Here is a 12,638-nt window from a genome sequence, read left to right as displayed (position 1 = left end):
CATAAACATGCAAGCATCTGTTTCTTACACAGTCAGGATTTAACATGTGACCACTTCACAATTCAAATACTGTAAAATAAAAATGCAGGTAGATTTACTTTGGTATTTATTTTGTTGTTCTTCGGTTATTTTTTCATGTTGCCCACATTATCTGATAAAGCAATATGAGAACAACACACTGTGAAAAAGTCAGAACTTTTCAGAGACTAATTAAAACTCAGAAACCCGTCCTTTACAGAGCTACTGAGACTCTGCTGTGGATCTAAACTGTGGTCTGTGAAAAATACACCTGTACTGTCGACAGGTTTGATATTGAACTGTGTGTGCCAGAGGTGCACATCCAATCCTGATGAAAACCTCTGAATTCTGGTCTTGTCTTTAACTTCTTCCATAGAGATGACCTCCCTGTACCTTTAATAATAGGTTTTGACACACCAGTATAGAAATAAATAAAGATGCGGTTTCTGGGTTTTTTCTAAGGGTAGCTGCACAGACAGAGGCTACCCTCACTGATACTAATACAAACCCATTCACTGTGTCCTATAACATCTGATCAAGGCTTACTTGCTATAAAACAGACTAAGAAACAGACTAAGATGAGAACTAAGGGTGATAGAGCTTTTGCCGCTGTGGCCCCTAGACTGTGGAACTCTCTCCCCCAAACCTTAAGAACTCTGGACTCAGTAGCTGTTTTTAAAAAAACAACTCAAAACTCACCTTTTTAAAAGTGCTTTTGGTTAATTTTTGCCTGTTTTATATTGTCTGTTTTACTTTTTTATGACTTTTTATCTTATGTGGAGCACTTTGTGACTCTGTCTAGAAAGGTGCTATATAAATAAAGTTTTATATTTTAAATTATTATTTTCCAGGTCGTTTCCAGGTTAAACATGTGGAACAAAAAGGCCTTCAGTGCATCCAAGTCTGTTATAAGACAACTCAACTCTGAGAATTTATTCTTAGAAAATAAGTTTAAGCTACTCTAAAGTGTCAAACCAGTTCAGACATTCCATTTTTCACCACTGACTCAAACTCAGACTACAGTCCACAACAACCACCACCAAAATACACACCCCTCATTCTGAAATCAGTGTTCTCAGATTCAGATTCTTCACTGGATTAATACTGACGAGCCCACACAGCCAGTCAGCATTAGGAAGTACTTGTGCCGTACAGTGAGAGTGATCCACAGACGTGTTCACATTTCTCTGGAAGGATTCTCACCTGCTGAAATCACCTCAGGTCAGCTTCCAGGCACTTCACAGCTTCCTGTGTGGACAAAACATCAGGGGAGAAGCAGCTGCTTGTTATCCTCGTCAGTCCTGGAGTCTGTGAGTGTTTGATCTTAGCACAGTGTCACATGCTCATAACCTCAGAGAGACATCAGATGTCAAAACCAGTCTAACCTGTGAGGAAAGACCCGGTCAGTGTCAGAGAGCACACACATCAGATGATGTAAGTCAGTGGTCTCTCCAGCAGATGGAGCTAACTGATGATCTGATGAGTTTTGATGGAGCAGCAGCAGTTTGGATTCACATGTAGAAATATTCTGCGGAAACAGCCAGTCAGCATCAGAGTAAAGTGACAGCTAGTCAGAGAGGGTGAGGACCACAGTCAACGTTTCCTCTTCTTTACTTTCTCCAGTGTATGCTCCAGTGAGCATCTAGACTGGATTCAATACATTTTAGACATGAAGTTGAAAGATGTCATGGACTAACTCACCACTAGAGGTCTCTCTTTCTCCCTGTATTACTAACATGATGAGGGCATCTAAAGTGTGAACCTCGCCCTGTGACAGACTGTCCAAGACGTCTGAGCGCCAGCGTTTGTGACTGAAAATCTAAGGTTTTGATTGGGTGTTACTGAGCACTGATTAGCAGGCATGTATTGTTCTCTATAACCTAGAGAATATGGATTTGATCAACTGGTCCCTATGTTTTCATTTTGACATACTGCATAAACACAACTGATCTAAAATCAGACGAAAAACATAGCAGAAAAAGTTATATTTTTTACTGTAACAATCACAAACTACACACTCCAAACACGCTAAATGTCACAAATCTCTCACATCTCAGAACTTGCTCTCTCTCTCTCTTTTTTTCTGCTCTCTTTCTTTCTCTCTTTCTCTCTCTCTCACACACTCCTAAAACTTCCCCCTCTTCCTAAACAACCAAATGTCATGTTGCCATATCATTTTTTGATTGGTCGACGTGGTAATATTTCCACCAACTCAAAAGGGGTATTTTTTGTTTTGTTTTGTTTTGTTTTTTTTAATTTTTTGGTCATAAGCAGAGAGTGCTTGCTTACGTTGTCCTTAGTCAGTAAACGTGACGAAAGTATTCAGGAAAAAACACACGTATATATTGTTTATCATTGTTTATCTGGTTTTACGCGGCCTATCAACACAATTTAAAAACTGGTATATAGCACCTTGTTGCTTTGTCATCTTGAAGTGGCAATCGTGGATCAAGGGTTGGCCTTGTAATTGGAAGGTTGCTCGTTCGACAGTCTGGACAGTCTCGTCGTTGTGTCCTTGGGCGAGACACTTCACCTGTTGCCTACTGGTGGTGGTCAGAGGGCCCGGTGGCGCCAGTGTCCGGCAGCCTCCCCTCTGTCAGTGCACCCCAGGGTGGCTGTGGCTACAATGCAGCTTGCCATCACCAGTGTGTGAATGTGTGCGTGAATGGGTGGATGACTGGATGTGTAAAGCACTTTGGGGTCCTTAGGGACTAGTAAAGCGCTATATAAATACAGGCCATTTACCATGTGATTGGTTTACCACGACTACTTTATTCTTCCTCAGCCAAACAGCAGCACTCATGCGATTGTTTTGCCCCCTAGCTCCAGGTGTTGTGCCAAAATGTGATTGTCACCCGCGAGAGTGCGCGCAGCTACTTAAAGCTGTAGCGCTCAGATTACTTACGTAGACAGCTAATTCCGTACAACTGATATAACGTGTGGTAAGCTGAACACAGCTTCAACCGTCTGTTTGTTGAAAAATAGTAACGCAACGGCACCACATTTTTTTGTTAGTGGCGGTAACGGCGTTGTAACGATAGAAATAGTAATTAGTTAGATTACTGAAAAAAGTAACACCATTAGTAACGCCATTACTTATAATGCCATTATTCCCATCATTGGGAGGGACGTTTCCTGCCGGATACACAATGGAAGAGTGGCAGAAGTGACGCATTGTGTGCCAGGCGGGACTGTCAATTGAGGACATATAAGATTTATACCTACAGGCAGTGGTGGTCCTAGCCCAGGGGTCAGCAACCTTTAACACCCAAAGAGCCACTTGGACCCGGTTTCCACGCAAAAGAAAACACTGGGAGCCGCAAATACTTTTTGACATCTAAAATGAAGATGACACTGTATATATTGGTTTTTTTACCTTTATGCTTTGTGTGAACAACTAAAGTAAGTAAGTAAAGTTTATTTATTAAGCGCTTTTCACAGACAGGCAGTCACAAAGCGCTGTACACAAATATTAAAATAAACAATACAATCAATAGACATTATACACAATGTAAAAGATCAAATGTAAATAATGTAAAGAATATAAAATACGTAGATCAACAAAAGGCTTGTTTGAACAGAAAAGTTTTTAACTGCTTTTTAAAAGAATCCACAGAGCAACTAAGGTGTGTTGCTTATGAAATCCATGAAGTGCTACAGAGAAAATTACATTTTATTTATGTAATTAACACATTTTGCACTCTTTAAGAAATATAACAAAAGGAAAGACACCCAGATGAACTAAAATGATCCATGTAGTAAACAAAAACTGCTGTGAGCCGCCACCCTTATATCGTCTTTGGGCTTTTGAATTCAATTCAATTCAATTTTATTTATATAGCGCCAAATCACAACAAATGTCGCCTCAAGGCGCTTCATAGATACAGAGAAAAGCCCAACAATCATATGACCCCCTATGAGCAAGCACTTTGGCGACAGTGGGAAGGAAAAACTCCCTTTTAACAGGAAGAAACCTCCGGCAGAACCAGGCTCAGGGAGGGCCGGCCATCTGCTGCGACCGGTTGGGGTGAGAGAAGGAAGACAGGATAAAAGACATGCTGTGGAAGAGAGACAGAGATTAATAACAGACATGATTCAATACAGAGAGGTCTATTAACACATAGTGAGTGAGAAAGGTGACTGGAAAGGAAAAACTCAATGCATCATGGGAATCCCCTGGCAGCCTACATCTATTGCAGCATAACTAAGGGAGGATTCAGGGTCACCTGGTCCAGCCCTAACTATATGCTTTAGCAAAAAGGAAAGTTTTAAGCCTAATCTTAAAAGTAGAGATAGTGTCTGTCTCCCGAATCCAAACTGGAAGCTGGTTCCACAGAAGAGGGGCCTGAAAACTGAAGGCTCTCCCTCCCATTCTACTTTTAAATACTCTAGGAACAACAAGTAGGCCTGCAGAGCGGGAGCGAAGTGCTCTAATAGGGTAATATGGTACTACAAGGTCATTAAGATAAGATGGGGCCTGATTATTTAAGACCTTGTATGTGAGGAGCAGGATTTTGAATTCAATTCTGGATTTAACAGGAAGCCAATGAAGGGAAGCCAAAACAGGAGAAATATGCTCTCTCTTTCTAGTCCCTGTCAGTACTCTTGCTGCAGCATTTTGGATTAACTGAAGGCTTTTCAGTGAGTTTTTTGGACATCCTGATAATAATGAATTGCAGTAGTCCAGCCTGGAAGTAATAAATGCATGAACTAGTTTTTCAGCATCACTCTGAGACAGGATATTTCTAATTTTAGAGATGTTGCGCAAATGGAAGAACGCAGTCTTACATATTTGTTTAATATGTGCGTTGAAGGACATATCCTGATCAAAAATGACTCCAAGGTTCCTCACAGTGTTACTGGAGGCCAAGGTAATGCCATCCAGAGTAAGAATCTGGTTAGATACCATATTTCTAAGCTTTTCAGCGCCGAGTACAATGACCTCAGTTTTATCTGAGTTAAGAAGCAGAAAGTTAGTGGCCATCCAAGTCTTTATGTCTTTAAGACATTCCTGCAGTTTAACTAATTGGTGTGTGTTATCTGGCTTTATGGACAGATAGAGCTGGGTGTCATCTGCATAGCAGTGAAAATGTATGCTATGTCTTCTAATGATGCTGCCTAGGGGAAGCATGTATAATGTAAACAGAATTGGTCCTAGCACTGAACCCTGTGGAACTCCATAATTAACCTCAGTGTGTGAAGAGGACTCTCCATTTACATGCACAAATTGGAGTCTATTAGATAGATATGATACAAACCACTGCAGTGCAATACCTGTAATACCTACAGCATGTTCTAATCGCTCTAACAGGATATTATGGTCAACAGTATCGAACGCTGCACTAAGGTCAAGAAGGACAAGCACAGAGATGAGTCCACTGTCAGAGGCCATAAGAAGATCATTTGTAACCTTCACTAAAGCTGTTTCTGTGCTGTGATGAACTCTGAAACCTGACTGAAACTCTTCAAATAAACCATTCCTCTGCAGATGATCTGTTAGCTGTTTGACAACTACTCTTTCAAGGATTTTTGATATGAAAGGAAGGTTGGAGATTGGCCTATAATTAGCTAAGACTGCTGGGTCTAGAGATGGCTTTTTGAGTAAAGGTTTAACTGCAGCCACCTTGAAGGCCTGTGGTACATAGCCGATTATTAGAGATAGGTTGATCATATATAAGATCGAAGAATTAATCAATGGCAGGACTTCTTTGAGCAGTTTTGTAGGAATGGGGTCTAAAAGACACGTTGATGGTTTGGAGGAAGTAATTATTGAATTTAACTCAGAAAGATCGATTGGAGAAAAAGAGTCTAACTTAACATCAATGGAACTAAGAGTAGCTGTAGATAATATTACATCTGTGGGATGATTATTGGTAATTTTTTCTCTAATGATAAAAATTTTATTTGTGAAGAAGTTCATGAAGTCATCACTAGTTAACGTTAAAGGGATGGTTGGCTCAAAAGAGCTCTGACTTTTTGTCAGCCTGGCTACAGTGCTGAAGAGAAACCTGGGGTTGTTCTTATTTTCTTCAATCAGTGATGAGTAGTAAGCTGTTCTGGCTTTGCGGAGGGCTTTCTTATAAAGCAACAAACTATTTCTCCAGGCTAAATGATGATCCTCTAAATTTGTGACACGCCATTTCCTCTCCAGATTACGAGTCATCTGCTTTAGGGTACGTGTTTGAGAATTATACCACGGGGTCAGGTACTTCTGATTAGAGACCTTAGTTTTCACCGGAGCTACAGTATCCAGAGTCGTACGTAGTGAGGAGGTGAAATTATTAACAAGATAATCGACCTCTGTTGGGGTAGCGTTCAGATAGCTGCTCTGCTCTGTGTTGGTACAGGGCATTGACGATGATAACAGTGGCTGGATTATATTCTTAAACTTAGTTACAGCGCTTTCAGAAAGACATCTACTTTGATAAAGTCCACTCTCCACTGCTGCGTAATCAATTATTGTAAATGTAAATGTTATCAAGAAATGATCAGACAGGAGAGGGTTTTCAGGAAACACTGTTAAATGTTCAGTTTCTATGCCAAATATTAAAACAAGATCTAGAGTGTGATTAAAGTGGTGGTTGGGTTCTTTTACATTTATTGAGAAACCAATTGAGTCTAACAACAGATTAAATGCCATGTTGAGGCTGTCATTTTTAGCATCAACATGGATGTTAAAATCACCCACAATAATTATTTTATCTGAGCTCAGAACTAAATCAGATATAAAGTCTGAGAAATCAGACAGAAACTCTGTGTAAGGCCCAGGTGGACGATAGATGATAACAAGTAATTCTGGTTTCTGAGTTTCACAGCTGGGGTGGACAATGTTAAGCATCAGGCTTTCAAATGAATTAACAGTCTGTCTTGGTCTTTCATTAATTAATAGACTGGTGTGAAAAATTGCTGCCAAACCGCCCCCTCGACCTGTGCTTCGAGATTTCTGGTAGTTAGAATGACTCGGGGGTGTTGATTCATTTAAACTAACATAATCATCCTGCTGCAACCAGGTTTCTGTAAGGCAGAGTAAATCAATTTGTTGATCAATTATTAAGTCATGTACTAACAGAGACTTGGAGGAGAGAGACCTAATATTTAATAATCCACATTTCACTGTTTTACTCTTTGGTTCAGATGTGGATACTGTATTGTTCTTTCTTTGTAAATGTTTAAGTTGTTTGTTGCTGGTTTTTAGTTTGTTTTTTGTCTTTTTGGAAGCAGACACAGTCTCTATGGAGATGGGTTTTTGGGGGGGTAGCAGGAGGAGAGAAGCTGCAGAGAGGCGTGTAAGACTGCAACTCTGCTTCCTGGTCCCAACTCTGGATAGTCATGTTTTGAGGGGTTTAATAAATTTGTCGATATTTCTAGAAATGAGAGCTGCTCCATCCAAAGTGGGATGGATGCCATCTCTCCTAACAAGACCAGGTTTCCTCCAGAAGGTTTGCCAATTATCTATGAAGCCCACATCATTTCTGGGACACCACTCAGACAGCCAGCAATTTAAGGAGAACATGCGGCTAAACATGTCACTCCTGGTCTGATTGGGGAGGGGACCAGAGAAAACTACAGAGTCCGACATTGTTTTGGCAAAGTTACACACCGATTGAATATTGATTTTAGTGACCTCCGATTGGCGTAACCGGGTGTCATTACTGCCGACGTGAATTATGATTTTACTGAATTTACGTTTACCCTTAGCCAGCAGTTTTAAATTTCCTTCAATGTCGCCTGCTCTGGCCCCTGGAAGACAATTGACTATGGTTGCTGGTGTCTCGAGCTTCACATGTCTGAGAACAGAATCACCAATTACCAGAGTTTGACCCCCAGCGGGTGTGTCACCGAGTGGGGAAAAACGGTTAGACACATGAACGGGTTGGTGGTGTACCTGGGGCTTCTGTTTAGGACTATGCTTCCTCCTCACCGTTACCCAGCCGCCTTCTTTCCGCAGCTGCTTGGGATTTGCCGGGGAACAGCTAGCGGGGCCTACGCTATCTTCGGCTGCACCAGCTAAAGGGGCCTGGCTAGCTAAGGGTGAGAGAAGGGTGCAAAGCCGAGTCTCCAGATCAGTAATCCTGGCCTCCAGAGCTGCAAATATGCTACATTTGTTACAGATATCATTACTGCTAAAGGAGGCCGAGGAGTAACTAAACATCTGACACAATGAGTAAGAAAGTGCAGAAGGGACAGGTGAAGTAGCCATGAAGCTAACGGGTCGGCTACGAGCTAAGCTAGCGAAACAGTACAGAGACAGTGAGTGAATACTTTGGCTATAAATTAGGTAGTGAGTACACAGAAAGTGTGCTTCGGATGAAGCACGTGAAGATTATACTGTGGAAAAAAAAGAATGTATTTAAAAGTTGTTAATTAAACTGCTAAGCAAATAAGCTACTCAGAAACACCACTGTGTTTGAGCAGGAACAGGAAGCGATACTATACCACAGAGCGAGCGAACACCAAGTGACAGCGCCACCGACAGGACAGGGGGAGACATCTAGTTGATGTTGAGCCTTGACCTGACTTTTAAAAAGTAATTGGAAAAAAAGCTCTATGCTGCTAAAAAAAAAAATAGATATTTGCAAAATTCTGCCTAAATATGTATTTTACCTGGTTAATGTGTGTGGCGGGGCGTGGTCTGGAGCGCCGCTGCAGGGGAGGCGGACACACCTGAGCTGCACCCGCAATCATGCATTGCTGCCTTAAAGTCTGCGCTCTCTCTGAAGAGAGCTGAAAAGCTACAGCCGGCTGTATGCGTACAGCAACCGTGTGTGAAAAGCCATCAATAAAGAGATGCTGAAAAGCATGTTCATTCAAACATCGTCGGGTCTGCCGTGATATGTTTACAATGGGACTTATGGTCCCGAACCTCTGCGCACAGCGTCTGCAGATCGGGGCTTTCATCTTTACGCAGGACTGTAAGCTGTCATCTGTGAGGCGTGAGCGGTGTTTGTTTTTAACATAGTTCACGGTCGAGAACAGCTGCTGACATAATGTGGATCCGAAGATCCATAATCGGCCTACCTGGGGTTGAAAGTCTCGATAAATGCACGGCGTTTCGGTGGGTATACCGGCTTCCGCGAGTGTGACGCTTATTCTGAGCTATGAAAAAATAATAAAATATAATTTTATTTTTATATTTCAAAATCACAATAATCTTCCAATTTAGAACTACAAGTTAAAAAATGAACTAAACACAAATAAAATACACTTCAGCTAAATACTTCTAATTTATTTTCCCAAACCACCCAGAGCCGCAAAATAAAGACTAAAGAGCCGCATGCGGCTCCGGAGCCGCGGGTTGCCGACCCCTGTCCTAGCCTGTTTGGCGCCCTGAGCGAACACTCCCTCTGGAGCTCCTGATGGCTTTGAACTTTTCTTGTCCATCTTCCATTGGTTTTCATTTTGCACTCCGGTATGAACACCCATCCCCTAACCCGAGGTTGACCAAAACATAACCTAATAAGCCTACACCTTAGTTCACAGATTCACTTTGTCTAGGGTTTATTTCTGGGATTTCGCACAACCCAGGATTCAAATCATGAATACATAATGGATTTGGATTTACAACATTATGAATGAAATGTTCAAGTTCAAGTTCAAGTTCAAATTTTATTCGCCACATGCAGTGGCAGGTTGCCCTGCAGTGGAATGAAATGTGCTCTATTTGGAAGCAGCCGGCCCCCCCTCGTCTTTCGACAGGTTGTGTGTGAGACTTTAAATCATCAAACTGTAAAATCTAAATTTTAAATTGTTATTGATCCCTTTACCCCTAGTCCTAAAGTGTATATTTTTTTTCTTACTCTTCTTATATTTATTGTTTGTTTACTTGCATTGCTGTAACTGGAGCCCTGTCGTCTCGTCTCTCTATATACTGGACTGTATGTAGCGGAGATAGCAATAAAGTGCAGGCACACCGATTGCTCTTGCGCTCACTTTTCGCATACAGAATTTCGAAAAAACATCAGTGCAGATTATAAGTCTGTATCATGATGTCTGGTGTTTTCGTGTTTGTTGGTTTGTTTTTCTTTTCTTTTCTTTTGTGAGTTGGTTATTAAATGCTGCTCCAGCCAGCCAGAGAATCCCCCGCTACGCTGCCCTCTCCTCCCTGTGCTGCAAGCAGCAGGCACACCTCGCAAACGAGGGCGCCCTTACTCCCAGCAAATGGGTGATAGACATTCCCAAAATGTGTTGGCTGACGTCGGGGCAGGATGAGTACGAGCAAATTATTATTATTTTTTGCCAATGCCCGTGATGCCGCCACCCACCACGATGCCGCCCCGGGCAACCGCCTGTGTCGCCTGTATCTAAAACCGCTACTTCCTACATGACTGTTTAATTTTGCTAAACCGGGTGAATGAAAACTCTCTCAGTTGAACACAGGAAACATATACACATGCACACACACACGTATACAGACACTGACATACACTCCCCTCAAATCTCCTACCAGGAGCTCAGTCCGAGTAGAGTTGTCTTTTACTCTCCTCCACCACCTACTGTGCTGTACATTGTTTTTCTTTTCGGTACCTGTTCTGACCTGTCTCCCTGATGTGATGTTTGTGTAACATATGTATGGAGAGAAGAGGTCCAGTTTCGCTGCAGGCAACTGCAAGTGACAAATAAAGCTTCATCATCATCATAAGCTTGCTGGCATTAGCTCATAGCTTAGCTCTCACTAAAATGGCAGCAACCAAATGCTAACCCTGATGCTTTTAAATGCATAATCTACACCTGCGTGCTGGCTTCAGTGTGCAGGTGTGACCATATAGCAGTGACTTTGTTTACCTCCGCTACCTGTGACGTGCTGACTGGATTATGTTGGTGTAAATCTTGTGAATAAATAAATTAAGCCGAGCAAAATGAGACATCAGAACTTTAATTGATCTGGAAACTATGACACAGAATCAGCCAGCATGAGGCATCCACCGAGTGGCTGCTGTTTCATAAAAAGTGCTTGAAGCTGGAACTTGATGCCCGACGCTCACAGTAAGAACACTTTACTGACAGACTGGTTCCTCAAAATCTGCATCCTGGATGGAGACGTTCCCTGACACATCAAAGTTCAAGTTGTTCCAGTTGAGGAGGTTTCCCGGAGAGAAGGAGCCCTGATTCATGTAGGACCTGAGGTCGCACGCAGACACCACCCGGTCCCACATGTGCAGGTCAGTAATGTCACCTTCAAACGAGTCATTCCTGTCGAACCCACTTCCGTATGCATCCTGCTCCTGACCGACAATGATGCTCAGATTACCATTGACCAGATAGTTCTGTCCCACCAACTTCCGTGAGGTTCGAAGTCTGTTCAGCCAGAGCTGGGTCAGCCCGGTCCGAGAGTCCCAGGTCCAACAGACCGAGTTCCAGTCCATCCTGTTGGTGGGTATCTTTGTGAAGATGTAGGTGTCGTCGCCCGCGTGGACCTTGTAGGACCCCTCAGTGTCTTTGTGTAGCATCAGAGCATTTGAGTGGTCTCGGGTGGCCAAAGAGAAGAGTCCCTGCATCCGGTTCAGCTGGGAGAAGAAGCGAAGGCATACAGTCATGACAGTGATCAAGCGGGTGTTAGCACGAAGAGCAACGCGGGGCTGGTTTATGCCTTTGGGGTCGCTGGGAAATGTGAACTGTTTCCCTGACAGATCTGCAGGAAAAAAGACAAGGAGACAGGATGAACTCACAGAGCTCCTGGTTATCTAGAGCAGCTCTGTGATGAAAAAACTTGTGAGCTTTACCACTAAAATAAACGTAAAACAGCAGCAACAACAACATCATAAATACATGAAAACAGTTCAGTGGGAAAAAAAAACAGCTCCACAAGCTGACACAAACAAAAGAATTCAAAAGAAACGAGAGAGTGGAATAAACTCAACGAGCAGAAGCTGTGAACTAATCAGATGTCTCTTAGAGCTGAAATCGGTTTGAACTCAGATCAGTGAAACTGAGACATGTTTTAAAGATCACGATCGAGGAGCATGATTTAATGATGTCACTCACGGTCATTTGGCCGTTTCTTACCTTGAACCTCACTCCTTCTGACAGTCCAGAGAAGGATGAAGAGCAGCATCGATGATGACTCCATGATGATGATGATGAGAAACAAGAGGACTTCCACTGGAGCTGTGGCGTATGAAGATGGTGTTTCAGTGTCTTTTACATCTGCTTAGAAAATAAAAGGCTCGTTTAAATGATGCGGTTACTGTTTTTACAGAGATATCACTGCTTCTCTGACAGCTGAAGAGTCAGTGCTTTATCCAATAACAAGGCGTAATTAACAATAACACACTGAATACTGCAGCAGTGGTGCTTCTCTTTGTCCTTGTCTCCTTTGAACAGAAACAGTCTGACAGGAGAAATGATGATTCTCATTCTTACTCCTGTGTGGTTGTTTTGTTTCCAACCATCTAACCTTGTTTCATCATCCAATCACAGCCAACCATACAAGTCTCCCATACTCAGCAACTTTTTCACTTTTTCTGGAGAAAGCAGAAGGGTGAGACTTCCTGTTTTTGTGATTTCTAAATGTTGGACTACTTTCCTGAAATGTTTAAGGAGTCAACAGTTTTTGTGTTGTTTCTTCATATCTGTGCAGCACAATACAGGATGCTACAGGCCGATACTTTAAAGACAACCTC

The 12,638-nt window shown here is 42.3% G+C and overlaps 1 protein-coding gene across 1 annotated transcript; it reads right to left on the bottom strand.

The window, feature by feature from the left end:
• Positions 1-11,012: 11,012 nt before the first annotated feature.
• Positions 11,013-12,085, bottom strand: LOC102784918 (C-reactive protein-like). Its single transcript, XM_006793415.3, has 2 exons — positions 12,022-12,085; positions 11,013-11,647 (listed from the first exon to the last, which is right to left on the bottom strand). The coding sequence occupies exons 1-2, from the start codon at positions 12,083-12,085 to the stop codon at positions 11,013-11,015; spliced, it is 699 nt and encodes a 232-aa protein (XP_006793478.3).
• Between the last annotated feature and the right edge of the window lie 553 nt (positions 12,086-12,638).

Source organism: Neolamprologus brichardi, chromosome 15 (genome assembly GCF_056152115.1).
Source record: "Neolamprologus brichardi isolate AB-2024 chromosome 15, ASM5615211v1, whole genome shotgun sequence".
In the NCBI taxonomy this organism is placed as follows: domain Eukaryota; kingdom Metazoa; phylum Chordata; class Actinopteri; order Cichliformes; family Cichlidae; genus Neolamprologus; species Neolamprologus brichardi.
The sequence above is the reverse complement of the archived record's forward strand: the minus strand, read 5'-3'. Positions and strand labels throughout refer to the sequence as shown.